The 20066-nt window shown below is 44.3% G+C and overlaps 3 protein-coding genes across 3 annotated transcripts in view; all 3 read right to left on the bottom strand.

Moving 5' to 3' along the window:
* Positions 1-20066, bottom strand: part of LOC146672638 (protein NLRC3-like) — a 183158-nt gene that overhangs the window by 86307 nt on the left and 76785 nt on the right. The window lies entirely within an intron of this gene.
* On the bottom strand, positions 1523-13340 carry LOC146672642 (uncharacterized). The gene is made up of 4 exons (XM_085400896.1): positions 13332-13340; positions 6906-7112; positions 2980-4332; positions 1523-2654 (listed from the first exon to the last, which is right to left on the bottom strand). Exons 1-4 carry the CDS (start codon positions 13338-13340, stop codon positions 1962-1964), a joined length of 2262 nt encoding a protein of 753 aa, XP_085257022.1. The 3' UTR covers positions 1523-1961.
* Positions 16673-18455, bottom strand: LOC146672641 (uncharacterized). Its single transcript, XM_085388311.1, has one exon. The coding sequence runs from the start codon at positions 18315-18317 to the stop codon at positions 17118-17120; it is 1200 nt and encodes a 399-aa protein (XP_085244437.1). The 5' UTR covers positions 18318-18455; the 3' UTR covers positions 16673-17117.

The following is a 20066-nucleotide window of genomic DNA, read 5'->3' as shown; positions in this document are numbered from 1 at the left end:
CAAAATAATATTTTCCAGTTACAGAAATCATAAAGTCCAAACTAAAGTGCTACTGTTGCTATATGCATTTTATATAAATCATGGATGATGGTCCTGACATGAAGGAAGAGAAAGTTACAGGTTGCATCCTTTGACTTTGTCTCCGTGCCTTTGGGCGATTTTCAGAAGGACAGATGTTTCTGTTCAATTCTTAAATCAATTTTTTCAAACACAAACACTATTTTAAAGCTTCTAGAGAGTAAAATATTAATGATAATTATAATAACAATAATAAAAACAAAAGCTCTCAGCTCCATCAAACCAAGCAGCAGAAAGAACAATAACTGAAGAGAAAACTTTAACCTTGTAGACTTCATTATGTTCCAGCTGCTCTACAGACGCTGTGACCTCGAACTTAAGCAGGTCGTAAAGTATGTGCAGCTCAATAACTTCATAATCAGACCCTGTGGTATTTAGGCAGCAGAACAACTAAGAATAACAACTACAAATAATGTTTTTAGGTTTCTGTTGTACTGCAAGGTTCTGTACAGGAGAACCAAACCAAGAGCAAATATTACGTCTCATTTACACCTGAGCACGAAGAGCCATCAACATTTAGCAAATTGAATCATCTTTGTTTAGATGCAAGAAGAATCATATAGAAATGAAAAAGTAGAAATAGAAATCCAGAGCAAAGATATCCTCTAATTCAGCGTAGCACATGTGCAGCTGCTGCGATTCACGTAAGCATTCGGCTCGTCGCTGTTGCAGATTTTTCTCTCGCTGTTCTGGCTCACAGCGCTGCAAACACAAAAATAAATATCCCCAAAGGTGTGAAAGGGAGCTAATTAGTAAGAGTATTGTTACTCTCCGCAGGAGTAGTCCAGCAGTAGAAATCAGTCCAATAACAAGGTGTGTAACATCTAGCAGGGTGACAGAAAAACCCAGGGTAACTTCTAAGGACCTCAACGTCTCTCTCACATTGTGTTTTTTAAACATGCTTCCATTTGTCACTTCAGTCTTTACTCTGAAATACAGGAAGAGAAATCATGGCTGAAACAATTTCTCATGAAACCAGGGGTGTGGTCCAACAGTCAGTTTGGTGAGGAAGGTTCCTAACTGAGAGAAGTGACCCAGAAGTATCTGTGTAGCAGCCACAATGAATCCAGATCATGAGCTTTATTAACTGATCAAAGTCTCTTCTTTCATCTTCTGTATCATTCAGTTTGCATTGGTAATGCCCATTATTGTAATGCTTTTTTAAGACCAGCAAAACTTTATTTCACTTTGGGTTAGCTGGGATAAGTGATGGATGGAGGGAATTTTACTTCAGCCACAGAAATCCTAAACAGGAAGGAGGAGCAGAGTTACAGTGGATCACTATCCAGCAGGGAAACAAGGTTTATTTCAATTTCTTGGCCATGAGTGAGATTTACTGAGTGGGCAAATTAGGGAGACGACACCATCAGATCCCGAGCCCTCCATGTGTTAATCAAGAGACGGCTGCTGTGCTACATCCATAAATAATGAATAAATTAGGAGCTAAAGCTGAAAGGACAGTTTATTTGTACCATCTTCACGTGAACACATTCAAGAACATCACAGATGAAGAAACATTAAAAACTTCCACACTACATAAAGCAAGAAAAATTGTTTTTCTTTCAGGTGGTTTCAGAAAAACAGAAACATCAAACATCTCCAAGACTCTCTTTGAAAGAACTAAAAACCTTTGTTCTCATGGTCCAATCATGAGTGAACTCCCCGATGAAGCCTTGTGTGCTAAAACATGTCAGAGTTTTAAAGGTTAAACATGAGTTTCCAAAACGTTTTGCTGGAGAACAATGAACTATTTGACTGAGTTTCAATCATTTACAGACGAGCAAAACCAGGACAGAGAAAAAAGGACAAAACTGACTCAGTAAAACAGAAAAGAAGATCCCATGTAGATCTGTATTATGTAGAAGTTCAGCCCAGCAACCAGTTCAGTTCAACACAAGTTTAAATGATTCTATCTGAACTCTGTGGAGCCTGATCTCAAGCTTTTTGAGTCTGACACAGAAACCAGAGGATCTTTCTGTGTCTTCAGATTCACTGTGATCCAGTGATGGGAGTGATTTCAGCCCTGAGTGATCGCGCTGATGTTTGCACAGAGCAGACAATGAGGTGAATGTTTGGGCACATTGGTAACAGTGAAACAGTTTATTAGTAACGTGGGATCGTTTGTGTGCAGAGTATGAACTGAGATTCCTGAAGCTCTTGTCACACTGGTCACAGATGTAGTTTCCTTCCATGTGTCCACGTTCATGAATGTTACGATTACCTGACTGTGAGAAGCTTCTCTCACAGTGTCTGCACTTGTGTGGTTTCTCTCCTGTGTGGACTCCTTTGTGTGATTTAAGCTGACCTTCAGTGGTGAAGGATGACCCACACTGATCACAGAGGTGCTTTTTAACCCCACTGTGAATCAGTTCATGTCGTTTTAACTCACTTGGTGTGGTGAAGCTTCTCCCACATTCTTTGCAGTATTTCAGTTTGTCTCCAGAGTGTCTACTTTGATGTACTTTTAGGGTCTTTTGCTGACTGAAAGTTTTTCCACAGAGGTCACAATGAAAGTCTTTCCCACCACCACAGTGATGACAGGGTTGAGAACTGGATCCATCTGTGTCGCTCTGCTTCTAAACAAAGACACAAAGACAGTGTAAGTCAGTCCTTCAACATTTGTATCCTGAACGTTGCCTGAAATAAAGAGCATCTCTGCAGACGTCCAACTACATTTGACTGTTTCAGTTAACACACTCAGTTTACTGGGCTGCAATAACTACAATACTACCACCATAATACTACAGTAATACTAAAATCATAACTGAAAGGAAAATCTGAATAATCACTCAGAGCTGCTTTTCCATGCAGTAGAATTGCTAACATGCTAACACAGTTTAATGAGCAGAGTTGTTCCAAACAGTCAGGCTAAAATGACAAGATAACAATATAAATACATACCTCACAATAGCTGCACTTGTAGAGTCTCTTTCTGGTGTGGATCTGTTGGTGTCGTCTCAGGTGACGTGGAGCTTTAAAAGTCTTCTCACACAGGTCACATTGATAAGGCCTCTCCTCAGTGTGAGTAAACATGTGTTGTTGTAGGTGTGCGTCTGTTGTAAACTGTTTGCCACACTGTTCACAGCAGTACACATCATGTCTGGTGTGAATGCGTAGGTGTGTATTTCGGTTCCCTCTCCGGTTGAAAGTTTTTCCACAGATGTCACAGCTGTATGCCTTAATTCCAGAGTGGGTAACTAGATGGTTCTGTAAGGTGCTACTACGAGTAAAAGCTCTGCCACACTGATCACAGCTGTACGCTTTAACTCCACTGTGGATGAGCTGGTGTCTTTTTAGGGAATCCTTCAAGGAAAAAGACTTTCCACACAAGTCACAGCTGAACGGTCTCTCTCCAGTGTGGATGACCTGATGATGTTTTAGTGAAGCCTTCAGAGTAAACTCCATCCCACACTCATCACAGCTGTATGCCTTAATTCCAGAGTGGGTAACTAGATGACTCTGTAAGCTGCTACTGTGAGTAAAAGCTCTGCCACACTGATCACAGCTGTATGCCTTAATTCCAGAGTGGGTAACTAGATGCCTCTGTAAGTGGCTACTGTGAGTAAAAGCTCTGCCACACTGATCACAGCTGTACTTTTTAACTCCACTGTGGATGAGTTGGTGTTGTTTTAGGCAACGCTTCCAGGAAAAAGACTTTCCACACAAGTCACAGCTGAACGGTCTCTCTCCAGTGTGGATGACCTGATGCTGTTTTAGTGAAGCCTTCCCAGTAAAACCCTTCCCACACTCGTCACAGCTGTATGGCTTAATTCCAGAGTGGGTAACTAGATGCTTCTGTAAGCTGCCACTGTGAGTAAAAGCTCTGCCACACTGATCACAGCTGTATGCCTTAATTCCAGAGTGGGTAACTAGATGACTCTGTAAGCTGCTACTTTGAGTAAAAGCTCTGCCACACTGATCACAGCTGTATGGCTTAATTCCAGAGTGGGTAACTAGATGACTCTGTAAGCTGCTACTGTGAGTAAAAGCTCTGCCACACTGATCACAGCTGTACGCTTTAACTCCACTGTGGATGAGTTGGTGTTGTTTTAGGCAACGCATCCAGGAAAAAGACTTTCCACACAAGTCACAGCTGAACGGTCTCTCTCCAGTGTGGATGACCTGATGCTGTTTTAGATTAGCCCTCACAGTAAAACCCTTCCCACACTCGTCACAGGTGTGTTTTTTCTCTCCCTTTCTTCTGTGAGGTTTGTCGGCCTCCTGAGAGCGCTGACTTCTGGCTCCATGTTGGTCCTGCAGTGACAGAGATACAAACAGAGGCAGTGAGTGAAATGCAGTCGTGGAACAAACTCAACCTTCAAACTCCATTAACACTAGTTTTAAACCTGAAGGTGGAGCGTGGCACCAAACACCTTAAAGGTCTCTTATCCCCACCTGCTGGTAGTTCTAACACATTACATCCAACCTGCTGTTAAAGATAATTCATGACTGTTTAAACACTAAAATCATGCGCACACACACACACACACACACACACACACACACACACACACACACAATTTTATAATTTAGATTATTTTGTTGTTTCCTATTACATATTTCTATAATTTGTATAGATTTATACATAATTATTCAGTGATAATAAATCCTATGTTTGTTTATTCTAAAGGAACCCCGTTAGCTTCCACAACAGATGTTGCTCGTCTTCCGTCAAATACTCACATAAAATATTACACAATAAAGTGGATTCAAGATATCCACATAATTTCACTCTTACATCCACAGTGAGGTTTCACAATTGTTCAAATATAAGCAATCAATAATAATAATAATAATAATAATAATAATAATAATAATATTTCTCTGTCAGCCTTCTCGGTTACGAATCGTCTTCTGCTCCTCTGTCATGCGGCGTCCCACAGGGCTCAATTTTAGGGCCACTGCTCTTTTCACTGTATCTATTGCCTCTGGGTTCTATCCTTAGAAGGCATGGGATCTCATTTCATTGTTATGCCGATGACTGCCAAATTTATTTGCCACTAAAACACAAGGATGGCATCTCCATAAAACCTCTATTTATATATACACATCACTCTATTTGTCAAGCTCTCTAAGTTTGTGCAGCTTCCCCGCTTGAAAGGGATTGATGCATCTACCACAGGTGTTTAACTGGGTTTCACTCAATGACCAGGCAGATCTTTTGTTTTCCTTTTCTTTAATCTTCTTTTCGGCCACAGTCAGCCATAGGTGAAAAACCTTTAAATACAAACCAAAAAACCAAAATACAAATTATGTTTGTTATCACACATCTGCAAATATTGTAAACAATCCCAAACACATTTTCTTTTTTAAACACATCAATGCAGTGCGCAAGCTTTGTAGTACAATATTTACTTGAGTATTTTTAAATGCTCAAATTATGTAATTCACTAGCAATTGTACATACACCTTGAGAAATACTGCTTTCTATTAAAGTGCTAAATTAAATAATCAATCTGCATTAGAACTTGAGCAATAACAATAGTATTTATAACCAGCTTCTCTTAACCATATGCAAGCATTAACAGTCTTCCATATGCAGACCAACAATAAACAATGGTGCCGCTCGTAAACAGGCAACCAACTCACGGCACAGTGCTAATGCTACGTAAGCTAGCGGCAGCCGCGATTCTTTAGCAACTCGCTTCAAAGTCTTTTACCATAGTCAGCAACCATTCCCTTACCGGCTGCCTCCCTGGCTTTGTAGATACTTCAGTTCCACACAATATTCATGTTGGCAACAACTTATTGAAAGAATTATGCTGGGCTTTTCCCGAAAGTGGCAACTTCCTGTTGCTCCCCAGTTCGCCTTCTTTTTCCTTCCCGACAGAAACCCAGACACAAGATTAGTTCCGCCCTCCAGTCTGTCACGTTTACTTTTTTTTCCTCAGGGCTCTCCACCTCCTACTCGGTTTGACTTGACACTATTTATATAAAACCTCTATATATTTCATATATCAGTCTACTCTTCATTCTATCAGACACAGTTATCACAGCTCCTACATTTGCTTTTTACACATATAAGCATTGAGCCAAATGTAATAATGCCAACATACTGAAGGAACAATATTTGTCTCTTATATATGATACATCTGTATACACACTGTCACAGATACTTGTCTGTGAGTGAAGTGATTAATATAATAACTATAATATTGGCCATATTATATTTACATTACCACAGTGAGATGAGTTCAGTCTCATGAACAACATCAGCTAATTGTTATTTACAGCTAATCTTAAACGACTGTTCAGCACAGAAATGAAGCCCAACAATCATGTTTCACAGTCCTGTGGTCTCAGCCTCAGATACTCATCAAATCACACAGAGCTCATGTAGAAACAAATGAGTGAGGTCTTCACTCACCCCGGTTCTGTTAGCCGTCAGGGCTGGCTTTCAGACTGGGGTCTGGGATGCGGGGCCTCCCTGCTACTGCAGATAAGGAGGTGGTCCGCTTGCCTCCACCCCAGAGAGAAGGGTTACATCTCCTGGGTCTAGGTGCGGCTTGCCCCTCTGAGGGCGGGGGTACCTGGACCTGGGATATAGAGTATGTTTGGGGAGTGCGACTGTCTGTGCAGTGTCTATTTGTGTCTGTCTACACGTTGGGTGAGTGCCGAGTATTTGGTGGTGCATATGGGGTGGGAATGCACGTCTGTGTCTATATGTCAGGTTGGGTCTTAGACTCCACCTCTCTGGGTTCATCTCAGGCCCTCTAAAGTACGGAGGCCTATCTCCCCTCACCACACTCCCTGCCGGTGGCTGATGCCCTCAGACATTGGTGTGTTAGTGGTTCTTGTCCACTAGGGCTGGGCGCTCATGTATGTACCGGCTCACTCCTGGTGGCCGATTGGCGGGGCCTGGCGCCTGTGGCCCGGCTGGGCTCCTTCCCGGGGGTTGGGATGCCCTCAGGCCTCTGGGCCTGAAGCTCGGTCCTCTCTGGCACAGCTGGCTGCCGGCAGAGCCCGCGGGCACGCCACTGCAACCCCCTCTGGCCTCTGCTCCGTAGCTGCGGGGTGACCTCTCCTTTGGGGCTCTACTCAGCTCTTCCCAGGAGGGTGGCACGGTTCCTCCCCCCTTTGGTGGTCCTCCTCGGGTCCTCGTACTCTGGGGCCTCTGGATGTCTGGGGCCTGGATCTCCTCCATACCTGCTTCATACCCTGGTGGACGGGGCTGTGGCTCCCCACACTCCCTAGCAGATCGTTACATGGAGAAACCTTTGGACTGCAAGCATGCTGATCCACACAGGTATGCACACAGGTGTACACACAGGTGTTCACAGACGCGGACTACAGCTTTCTTGGCTGCTGCCTCAAAGCACACTGTGCGCTGTCTATCTTGCGTGCTGCACAATATCGTTTATTATTTAGTATCTACTGTTATCTACTGTTAGCTAGTTTATTGTGATGGTGCTGTTTTTATTATGTTGCTCTTTGTTGTTTGCTTTCTCTTCTGTTTTTTTTCTCCATACAGGTGACCCAGGTGTTTTTTTTTTCTTTCTTCCCCCCCCTCTCACCGTCTCTTCTCCCCTTTGGTTTTCTTTCTCTCCCTCTCTTTCTTTCATTCTTTCCCCCTGTCCTATCCCACAGTCATGTCTGTCCCGTTTGTAGCAACTGAAAATAAAATAAATTCATAATTATAATAAAGGTCAATCAAATGGACCAATATGGCAAGGCCATGATGATCCACTTGGTAAAATAAATCCGCTTGGCATCTTTCTTGGCCTCAAGACAACAATTCTGATGGCTAAAGATCCAAACGGGACACAAAAAATAAAATAAAATAAAAAGAAACAAATGAACTAAATATGTTCTCCTTCATTTCTGTCAAACAAAGCTGTATGAAACGTTTCCAGCTGTATCATGGTTGCTAGGCAACCCGGGAAGCGCGACGGAGGCTAGACATCCCATTTCACGAGCCTACGAGCCTCGCACTTCGGCCTTAGCGGTCTTTGAGTACGCGGCCCTTGAGGACTTTAAAGCTGCAGAACCTGAATCGGGAGCCATGATGATCTCCAGCCTCGTGCTCGCCAACATTCTCACCTGAGTTAAGAAGACGATCACTGAAATGGTCTCAGCAGGTCCTTTGATGACAGCAATGAAATGCAGTGGTAAGGCTTTTTGGGGATTAAGTTCGTTTTCATGGCAAAGAAGGACGATGCAGTTCATCTGATCACTCCTCATAACATTCTGGAGTGCAGGCAAAATGCTATTATAAAAACTTAAGCAGCAACTTCTCCAGGTTCCAATATTTATGCAATTCTCAAACCTTTTGGCCACGACTGTATAACCTCTTCTGAAGTTTAGTGGATATTATACATGGTTATGCTCAGGATGTGTCGGCCAGTTTCCACTGGAAACGCCTTTTGGTTAAACTGTCAGCGAGGAATTTGCATTTGCACTGTTACATTTTTATATAACTTTAATGCACATAAACAACAGCTGCTTGTTTCAGTGAAAATACATTGATGGGTTTTTAATAAAGTTGTGCAGCTGTAAAGTATTTTGTCTGCTGTCAATTCTATCGTCAGCTACATCGTTATGGCAAATGTTCAAATGTATATGGTGATAAATATCTTTGGTCATATGGTCCTGCTCTGTCTGTCACCTTCTGTGTTGAGCTCATTGTTTCCTCTGTAGTGGCTGAGCTGAGTCCAAGTAGCTGAAAATGTTCCTCTGCTGCTCCGTCAGACTCTCCTCCTCCTGCTGATCAGCTGGGACACAAAACAGATCTTTGTTAGGCTCCACACTGCACTGAAGAGTCAAAGTGTCTCATATGTTCATCTGACAAGTAAAAGAACACATTTTTGTTTCCCGAGGTGGGCAACTTGTTGGAAACAAACACAAAAGGTTTGAGCACTGATACCTGCCATTGCTGGCATTGAAAGATGCAACGCCAGCAATGTGGATTGTCAAGACTCAAACCAATCATCAAGCAAAGACAACAGGGATCATTTGTTTCTGTTTATTTAGCATTCACAGCATTTGTAGTTGCCTTCTGTGCAGGGGAAGTCCACGCACACTGTGTGGTACCGCCATCCGCAGAAGGTGCATTCAACCTCTGTAAGAGAAACGAGATTGTCTGAGACTGAAATGATATTCACTAAAGAAGTGGTGATTTGTAAAACTTCACATTTTGATCCGGGACATACTCTGCATGAAAACAAGCGCTCACTCTTCCTGCTCAACAAATGACAAGGGCGGAGCCTTATACCACGTGATACAGAAGCTGTGCCGTGTGATGCTAAAATTAGCAGGGAAAAAACAACGGAGGGCACGTCAGGGATGACGAGAAAGTGACAGGAGAAAATCCGTCCCGGTCAACCACCCAAACATCAATAACGGGAACCTTATACAGCGCTTCCCTATACACGTCGAACTCCCGCAGGCACAAAGACATCACGGAGGCTATCACTTATCACCTGACCAAAGATATGGCTCCATCAACACTGCGCAAAACGAGGGATTTAGGAAAACGATCAACACCCTAGACAAACGCTACACAGTGCCGTCCCGCAACTATTTTTCTATTGTCGCACTACCTGCTCTGTACACGCAGCGTCGAGCAACGGTGGAGACGGAATTTCAAGCAGGACAACATTTTGCTGCAACAACAAAACGTGAGACATTTGTTGTTTTATGTTTATTTATTGTTATGAGAGAATCATGATCTCAATTCTAAGCCAAAAAATCGTGATTCTCATTTTATGCAAAATCGTGCAGCCCTAACATTAACACAAAACTATTGTTTCACCAGAGAAACACACATGAAGAGAGAGAGACAATAACAGCTACCAAACAGTCGTCATAATTCGTCACACAATGAGAAAAGGACAAATCAACAAGTAACAATGACTAATTAATATTAAAATCTGTAACATAATGTATTGTTTGGAGTTTAGTCTGATTGGTTCAGGATGAGCCGCCATTATCCAATCACACGTCTGCTTACCTGCATCTTTTCTCTTTTTTCTAACCTGAGCACCTGATGGCTTTGAACTTTTGTTGTCCATCTTCCATTGGTTTGAATTTTGCGCTCCAGTACAAACACAAATCCCCCAACCCGAGGATCAGCACAATTAACCTAACAGACCTACACCTTAGTTCACAGATTCACTTTGTCTAAGGTTGATTTCTGGGATTTCACACAACCCAGGATTCAGATCGTGAATCCATGATGGGCTTGGATTTACATCATTATAAATGAAATGCGCTCTACTTGGAAGCAGCCGGCCCCGCCCCTTTTGACGGGTTGTGTGAGACTTTAAATCATCAAACTGTAAATTATAAATTTAAATTGTTATTGATCCTTTACCCCGAGTCCTAAAGTGTAGATTTATTTTCTTACTCTTCTTATACAGTGGGGCAAAAAAGTATTTAGTCAGCCACCGATTGTGCAAGTTCCTCCACCTAAAATGATGACAGAGGTCAGTAATTTGCACCAGAGGTACACTTCAACTGTGAGAGACAGAATGTGAAAAAAAAAAATCCATGAATTCACATGGTAGGATTTGTAAAGAATTTATTCGTAAATCAGGGTGGAAAATAAGTATTTGGTCAATAACAAAAATACAACTCAATACTTTGTAACATAAGCTTTGTTGGCAATAACAGAGGTCAAACGTTTACTATAGGTCTTTACCAGGTTTGCACACACAGTAGCTGGTATTTTGGCCCATTCCTCCATGCAGATCTTCTCGAGAGCAGTGATGTTTTGGGGCTGTCGCCGAGCAACACGGACTTTCAACTCCCGCCACAGATTTTCTATGGGGTTGAGGTCTGGAGACTGGCTAGGCCACTCCAGGACTTTCAAATGCTTCTTACGGAGCCACTCCTTTGTTGCCCGGGCGGTGTGTTTTGGATCATTGTCATGTTGGAAGACCCAGCCTCGTTTCATCTTCAAAGTTCTCACTGATGGGAGGAGGTTTTGGCTCAAAATCTCACGATACATGGCCCCATTCATTCTGTCCTTGACACGGATCAGTCGTCCTGTCCCCTTGGCAGAAAAACTGCCCCATAGCATGATGTTTCCACCCCCATGCTTCACAGTAGGTATGGTGTTCTTGGGATGCAACTCAGTATTCTTCATCCTCCAAACACGACGAGTTGAGTTTATACCAAAAAGTTCTACTTTGGTTTCATCTGACCACATGACATTCTCCCAATCCTCTGCTGTATCATCCATGTGCTCTCTGGCAAACTTCAGACGGGCCTGGACATGCACTGGCTTCAGCAGCGGAACACGTCTGGCACTGCGGGATTTGATTCCCTGCCGTTGTAGTGTGTTACTGATGGTGACCTTTGTTACTTTGGTCCCAGCTCTCTGCAGGTCATTCACCAGGTCCCCCCGTGTGGTTCTGGGATCTTTGCTCACCGTTCTCATGATCATTTTGACCCCACGGGATGAGATCTTGCGTGGAGCCGCAGACCGTGGGAGATTATCAGTGGTCTTGTATGTCTTCCATTTTCTGATGATTGCTCCCACAGTTGATTTTTTCACACCAAGCTGCTTGCCTATTGTGGATTCACTCTTCCCAGTCTGGTGCAGGTCTACAATACTTTTCCTGGTGTCCTTCGAAAGCTCTTTGGTCTTGGCCATGGCAGAGTTTGGAGTCTGACTGTTTGAGGCTGTGGACAGGTGTCTTTTATACAGATGCTGAGTTCAAACAGGTGCCATTCATACAGGTAACGAGTGGGGGACAGAAAAGGGTCTTACAGAAGACGTTACAGGTCTGTGAGAGCCAGAGATTTTCCATGTTTGAGGTGACCAAATACTTATTTTCCACCCTAATTTACGAATAAATTCTTTACAAATCCTACCATGTGAATTCATGGATTTTTTTTTTTAATTCTGTCTCTCACAGTTGAAGTGTACCTCTGGTGCAAATTACTGACCTCTGTCATCATTTTAAGTGGGGGAACTTGCACAATCGGTGGCTGACTAAATACTTTTTTGCCCCACTGTATTTATTGTTTGTTTACTTGCACCGCTGTAACTGCAGCCTCGTCGTCTCGTCTCTCTATATGCTGGACTGTCTGTAGCGGAGATGAAAATAAAGTTTACTTTGACTTCAGCAGTGCGCAGGCGCACCGAGGGCTCTCGCACTCACTTTATAGAATTTAGAAAAAACATCGGTGCAGATTATAAGTCTGTATCATAATATCTGTTTGTTGTGTTGTTTTTATTTTGTGAGTTGGTTATTAGATGCCGCTCCAGCCAGCCAGAGACTCCCCGCCGCCCCGCCCTCTCCTCCCTGTGCCGCCAGCAGCAGGCGCACCTCGCAAACGGAGGGCGCCCTTACGCCCAGCAAATGGCTGATAGAAAACAGATCGGTGCCTACGAATTTCCCAATATGCGCTGGCATGACGTCGGGGAAGCATGGGTACGACCGATTATTTTATTTTTTTCTTGCCCGTGATGCCCCCCCCCCACCACGATGCATTCTATTGGTTTGCACACTTACACACACCCAGCTGTTGTTTCCTGTTTTGCTGGACTCTGGAGAGCCCCGCCTTTAACGCTCTTCTCTCACAGAGAGCAACAGAAAACTTGGAAAAACTCCAGATTGACTGAACTCAGTTCAAAGTTACCTTGACACCTTTAGATGTGAGACGTAGTGATGGTCCGCTTGAAGCTGACGCTCCGGTGCGTGTGTCAGAAAGATCAACGCGCTGCTTCAGAAGCACCGTGTCGAGGCTTGATTCGTTTGGCCAGAGTCACGTGATCAGTGACGTCTGAAGCTTCGTTTAGAACGTACCTTTTTTTAAATCGAACTTTATTGAAACACAATGAGTATACAACATACAAACAGATGAAGTTTACAAAAGAACAGAACATGAACATACAGAACCAGGAGTAAAAAAATTATGATATGAGTAGGCGAAAAAAATCAACATATTGTAACATGCAGTGGAGATGAAGCCAGCCGCGGAGGTGTGCAGGTGGATAGCGAATGAGCAACAGCTTCTGACTTTCCAAAAAGTACTCATTTATTTACAATATCAAAAATAAAAGTGCTACCTCTACCACACATTACTAAAGAGCACACTAGTCCGCGTACACACGGGAGCATCCATTACAGGAGGAGTGCGAAGAAGAACAAAAAGGGGGTGACACCAGTCGTGAGACAGGAGGCGCCGCCATGTGGTGATACACTGCATTACAATAGCAACTGTTACATAGTCCCCCCCTGGTGAGAAAAAGGCTGTCCTCAGCCGTACACAGCTGAAAAAGCACACACCACACCTAACAGTACCCTATACATAGAGGTTACAGCTAAGATTGGTGCACACACGCAGGGCAAAAGACCATTTAAAAATGAAATTGGTGAAAATAAGACGAATATGTACAGTGGAAAATCAGTTTTCTTAGTTTTTTTCACTTTTTTCTTTTGTTCTTTTTTTTCTAAGTAAATGCCAAGAATGAACCTTAACGCACGAAAGATCTATAAAACTGGATTAAGTAGAGCAAACAGAAACATCTACATATCATGACTCAAAGTAGCAATGCAACAAGACAGCATCAAACAGGTTTAACCAAAACATTTCACTTCAGATCAAGCCTGGTTGTGTGAAAATCATTAGTCCATCTTTTGTTGCTCCAGCCAGACGTAACTCTGGGGCAACGTCTGGGCCTGAGATTGTAATGTCCACCAGCAGCTGGGTGCTGGACAGATCTGGGTGAAACACTCTCTGGAACAGCGCCCACACCAGAAGAAGAGTCAATGTCCGGTAAATCAAAGGGGAATGGCTCAGAGTCAATGTCAGTGTCTGCAGGGGGGCCAGGGTGGGCCTGAGAGTCAGAGTTCAGACCCTCTGCGGTCTCTCTCTCAGCAGGCAATGAAACAGCATGTTCTTTGGAAGTGAGAGAGTCCCAGGTATGGAACGGTTGCATGTTCACAACATGATAAACACCTGCATCCACACCGGAGTCCACCCAAGTGAGCCTGTAATTAACATCACTGAGTCTCTGAGATACACACAATGGTCCCTGAAACAGTGGTGCAAGTTTAGCAGTAAAGTTAGACTGAGCGTCTGACCTGGGGTGCGTCTTAACTCTCACAAGGTCACCAACACGAAACGTAGCATGTCGATGTCTCAAGTCATAGTAATGTTTTTGTCTGTCATGGCTATAGTCCAAAGCTGCTTTGGCGTGGTCGTGAGCTTCCTGCAGGGAGGCTCTCAGAGTCTCAGGGTAAGGCAGAGCAAAGCAAATCTGAGGGAGAAACTTGTCCCATGATGTGTGCTTATCACCTACATAAGCGCGGATTGCAGTTTTCAGAGTCCGGTTGACGCGTTCAGTAGCATTTGTCTGAGGGTGATATGCCGTAGTGAGTCTGTGCACCGAGCCTAAGGCAGAAACAACATGTTCAAAAAGCTCACTCACAAAAGGAGACCCTCTGTCAGAAATGAGGTAAGTGGGTGTACCATGCCTAGCAAAAATGTCAGTGACGAATTTACCAGCTGCTACCTGAGATGTAGCTTCTTTGACAGCACTGGCTTCAACCCATTTAGTCAAATAGTCAACAAACACGATCAAATAAGCATTACCAGTGGGGGTGCGGGGAAGTGGCCCAACAAAATCCACACCCACATACTCCCAGGGTATCTGGGGGACAATGGGAACCATAAGACCGGCTGCTTTTTTCTGACTTGGCTTGGTGAGTTGGCACACTGAGCATGAAATCACATAGCGTTTCACATCAGCTGCCATTTTGGGCCAGAAAAACCTAAAACGCAGTCTCGCCAATGTCTTAGAAACACCCAAGTGACCTGCTGTGGGGTGGTCATGGTAATAGTCCAGCAAGGTGCCTCTCATGGAAGTAGGGGCAAACAGTTTCAGCTCTTTCAAAGGGTGCAAAGCACATGTGGACTTGGGTTCTCTGTGATACAAAAGAGAGTCATACACAACATACTGTAACAAGGTGGCATTGTCCGAGCTGTTCAGAGAGTCTGCTTCAATGTCTCTGAGGAGTGGACCTGTGACATGATCGTCTAACTGCAGCTGTCTCAATTGTGAACGGTCAGCCAGAATGACGGGGGGCAGAGTACGAATGTCCAGGCTGCCCATAACAGCATGATCTGGTAAAAGATCAGTCGGCCTGTCACAGGTCAGAGGCAAAGGGTTGCGTGACAGTGCGTCGGGAACTTTGTTCTGTGCACCAGGTTTGTGCACTATTGTGAAATCAAAGTCCTGCAAACGAAGTGACCAGCGGGCGAGTCGGCCCGTTGGGTTTTGACGAGACATGAGCCACCTGAGACTGTTGTGGTCAGTGAAGATAGTAACATGAACACCTTCAACATATGGGCGGAAGTGTTCCAGAGCCCATATCACAGCGAGGCACTCCTTCTCTGAAGTGCAGTAGGGGAGTTCAGCTTTGTGAAGGGAGCGACTAGCAAAAGCCACAACGTACTCACGACCCTTGTCATCCTTTTGCATCAACACTGCCCCAAGACCAATGTCACATGCATCGGCGTGAATGGAAAAGGGACGGTTGAAGTCTGGAAATGACAGGATCGGGGCTGATGTGACATGATCCTTCAAAGTGTCCATGGCCCTTCGACAGCTGTCGTCCCAGTGGAAAGCATTGTCCTTTCTGGTGATGGCGTGAAGAGGTTCGGCATGGCGGGCATAATTCTGAATGAAGCGTCGATAATAGCCAGTCAAGCCAAGGAACTGACGGACGTGTTTCACTGAGGTTGGGGTATCAAACTCCTTAACCGCCTTTACTTTGTCCGGATCGGGCTTAACACCTGATGATGTGATGCGGTACCCGAGAAAGGTGAATTCATCGAGGCAGAATTGGCACTTTTTGAGCTTCAATGACAAGCCAGCAGCCTGGAGTCTGCCCAGCACCTCCTCAAGATCCACTAAGTGCTGTTCAAAGGTAGGTGAGGCGATAACAATGTCATCCAGGTAGACTGCGCACGTTTTGTAAATGAGGCCAGCAAGCACAGAGTTCATGAGTCTCTGAAAAGTTGCAGGTGCGTTGCAGAGCCCAAAGGGCAGCACCCGAAACTGGAAGAGACCGCAGTGAGAGATGAAGGCAGTTTTAGGCTTCGAGTCCTCTGCTACAGCAACCTGCCAATAGCCTCGCGCTAAGTCCAATGTCGAGACAAACTTTCCTCTTGCCAGAAAGTCCAAAGACTCATCTACACGAGGCAGGGGATAAGAGTCTTTTCGGGTAACTTGGTTGAGCCCTCGAAAGTCCACACAAAACCTTGGTTCCGTGGCCGCTCTATTTACAATGACTACAGGAGCTGCCCAAGGGCTTGTGGAAGGTTCAATGATGTTGTCCTTCAACATTTGTTGCACTTGTTCTTCAATCACACGTTTCTTAGCAGGTGACGTGCGATAGGGTGGGAGTTTGACAGGTGTTGCATTGCCAGTCTCTATGGCGTGCTCAGTGAGAGCCGTTCGACCAAGTTGACCATCAAACAAGGAGCTAAACTTGCTGAGCAGATTTAGTAAAGCATCCTTGTTGTTCTCTGAGAGACTTGCTTCAGACAGTTTGGCTGTTAAGTCTGAGCGAACCAAGTCCAAAGACATCAGTGTTCCAGGTGAATGTGAGTAATCATTTTGAAGGTCCTCTTCATGTCTGCGAGTGGGCAGGGGATGTCCTCAATGTAGACTGTTCTAGTGGGAATGTGAATAGAAACAGAAGCTCTTGCCATAAAATCCATCCCCAGAATGAAAGGAGAGGACAAATCTGGTATTATGGCAAAACGCTGGTAAAAGTTCTTGTTCATGAATCCAATATTGAGCCAAATAACACCAACAGGGATACAGGGAGCATTATTGGCGAGGTTAACTGCAGGACCATTCCACTCACTTGTGTTTCTAGGGTAAGAGTCATTTACTTGAATGAGATCTGTTCGTACAGCCGAGAGGGAAGCACCCGTGTCGAGGGTGGCATCCACAGATGAAGCATTGAAGTTCACTTTCGTTCTTAGTGGGGTATTCCAGTGGACTTGTGAAAAATTGTCTTCCAAGTGTCCAAGACTGTGTCCACCCTGTAGTGAATCGGGCGTGTGAGGCTCCGTTAGTAATTGGGGGAAGGTTGGCCTCTGTGAAATGTCCTCCCCCCCCTGTAGTTTCCCGACTGCCTGTATTGTGGCTGGGATGTGGTGCTGCTTAATTCCACCTTTTCATGGCCAGGGTCAGAGGGGCCAGGTGCTGGCAATGGCTGGACTGGGCCATGCCTAGCGGTGTTCGAGGTTCGTTGTGGCAAATGAGGTTGGGTGTTATAGTTTGGGTAGGTGCGTGTAGTGAACCCTGGCTGAGAGCATTTGAAGCAGTAAGGTTCAGGCTTATAGTTGTCTTTGCTACATAAAGCAGGCTGTGGTCTTTGTGGTCCAAGCACTGAGTGAAGCTCATGAGCACGTAGCAGCAGGTCCATTACAGAAGTGACGCCATACAGGGCAACTCTGTATTTTTCGAGAGCATGTTTACTAATTAGGTCAATTCTGTCTTTTTCAGGTGGGGGGCTCTTCAGTTTGTCAAACTCACTCAACATGTGGGCGACAAAGGTTGGGAGCGGCTCGCCCTGAGCCTTAACACGATCCAAAATTCCTCTCAGGATGCGTTCTTGGTTGTCGGAGGGCAGAAAAACTGTCTTAAACAGTTGACAGAATTGAGCCCATGATGTGATGTGGGAGCTCAGTGCCTTGAACCATTTCCCGGGCTCTTTTGCAAGAAAGTGTGGCAGTTCGTTTAGCAATTGCCCATCAGTTAGGTTCAATGAGGCTTTGTTTGTGCCAACTGCATTTAACCAGTCCTCAGGTTGCACTTTTCCGTCCCCAGCATACACAGGAGGCTCCAGCTTTGCGTGATGTAAAGCTGCCGCAATCACTCTGGAAGTGCTGCTGAGTTCAAGTGAGTGAGATGGGAGGAAAGGATTTGTAGGTTGGAATGGGTTGCTGGGCAGGAACGGATTGGTACTGTTGGTGGGTTCAGTTTTGTCCATCACATGAACATGAGGTGTCGATGTGGCCATTGGGAAAACAGGAGACTGTGGGACTGCAGGAGGGGGAGAGTTCCCCGTTATGAGTTGGTCCCACTGCCTTAGTAAACTCTGCTGTATGTTCAGTGAGTCACGTAAACAATCACTAAGCTTATTCACCTCAGTTCTTAACTCCACCACTTGTTGGCTAAGGCTAGGAGTCACATTTTCAACTATCTGGCACATAGGTAACGAGGTAAGTTCCATGTCTGAGTCAGAGTCGTCTGGGCAGTGTGCCATTGCGATTTCAAAAAAATTAAGCCGCTCCAGGGCACAGCGCAGTTATTGATATAGCAGTAAAAGAGTCAGTTAGGTCAGACTAGAAAGACAAAACTGCAAAAATGCGTTCAAGATTAAATTGAGAAAAACCACATATAAAATTTCGCCCAACAACTGAAATTAGACTGAAGTGATCAGAACCATGTTATTACAATAGCATGTCTGCAACACTAGAGCTCAATGCAAGATTAGTTTTAAGTCGTTTCGTTATACTGAGCCGAAGACCAGCACCAACGGTTGTAGTCGGCCAAGCTATCACTTACATGTGCTACAGTCAGTCTCAGCAGAGGGAAAGGGGAATGAAAAGCCAGCAGAAATGTTCATGTCCAGGCTCTCCACAGAAGAATTAATCCTTAGAAGACGAAACCAACAACAAATAACAAATCCACGGAGTCCATTCGCGTCGCGGAGTCAGCTTCTCTCTTTTTCTTTCTCCCAAGTGGAGCAGCGGCACACCACGGTATCCAGAAATTAGTCGGGTCCCACCTGAGCTGAGGCTGCGGCCATGGCGGGAGAAAACGTCCGAGCGTCCGCAAAACTGGGGGGATTTCCGAGACAGTTCACGTGCTAGAAGAGAAGAATCCTCGGTGGGATGCAAAAATCATCTGAAGTCCAAGGGGAAAAAGTTCGGGCGCCAGTTGTAACGTGCAGTGGATGAAGCCAGCCGCGGAGGTGTGCAGGTGGATAGCGAATGAGCAACAGCTTCTGACTTTCCAAAAAGTACTCATTTATTTACAATATCAAAAATAAAAGTGCTACCTCTACCACACATTACTAAAGAGCACACTAGTCCGCGTACACACGGGAGCATCCATTACAGGAGGAGTGCGAAGAAGAACAAAAAGGGGGTGACACCAGTCGTGAGACAGGAGGCGCCGCCATGTGGTGATACACTGCATTACAATAGCAACTGTTACAATATAAATATTGTTCTGAGAGGCTTTTTGTTGGTTGAGTCTGAAATTGATTGTATGTACAATTCATATCCTTATAAAAAGGCAGAAATATGGTGTTTTATTAATAAACTTACATTTATGGCAGTGGCGTGTCTAGAAAATTTTTGTTGGGGGGGCCAGGTAGGGGCACAGATTTGGAGAAGGGTGGCAGATGTAATTGGCAGATAATGTTTAAAAAAAATTCTACCAACCATTAACCATAATTCAATAATCCTGTAAACCTAATAACCGAATGCGCTTTTAACTCTTATTAGAATGAGATTTTAACCACTCCGGTGCAAAGTTTTTAGATACTGCGTTGATAAAGTACAAGAGATACAATCAGTGCTTTGTCAGTGTTTACTCAGCATTCAAGGACAGCAATATTTGCATAGTGTTTTTACTGACATATAGTGCACATATGTTTTGGGCAAAAACATTTTTTAATATTAAAATACGAACATTTGTAGCAAACAATTGACAAATTAGCCAATGCCAATGCAAAACTTTTTCTGCCTATTAAAAAAAGAAGATAATCTTCTCACAAACTGGTGTTTGATTTTGAAACAGGGAAAAAGTGGGGAAACAAATGAAAAGACTAATATTTGAATAAAACCTGAAAGCAAGTAAATACTTTCTTTGCTTCCTTATGGTAAACTTTGGTAATATTGATAAAGAACAACACTGGCTGATGATGAAATACAGTCAGCTGGCATGGTGACACTGCCAGTATTAACCTGCAGGGCTGGACCGGTACAGAAAATCGGGCATTTTG

Source organism: Rhamphochromis longiceps, linkage group LG3 (genome assembly GCF_057381845.1).
Source record: "Rhamphochromis longiceps isolate RC_006_pf linkage group LG3, R_longiceps_female_GT1.1, whole genome shotgun sequence".
Lineage (NCBI taxonomy): Eukaryota > Metazoa > Chordata > Actinopteri > Cichliformes > Cichlidae > Rhamphochromis > Rhamphochromis longiceps.
Note: the sequence above shows the minus strand (reverse complement) of the source record. Positions and strands in the feature narration are given on the sequence as shown.

Excerpts from the sequence above, each read along its gene's own strand:
- LOC146672641 (XM_085388311.1), bottom strand. The coding sequence starts at position 18,317 with ATGGCACACTGCCCAGACGACTCTGACTCAGACATGGAACTTACCTCG.
- LOC146672642 (XM_085400896.1), bottom strand. Across the intron at positions 4,333-6,905 it reads CGGCCACCAGGAGTGAGCCG|GACCAACATGGAGCCAGAAG; the intron begins GTACATACATGA and ends CTGTCACTGCAG. Across the intron at positions 2,655-2,979 it reads ACAAGTGCAGCTATTGTGAG|AAGCAGAGCGACACAGATGG; the intron begins GTATGTATTTAT and ends GTCTTTGTTTAG.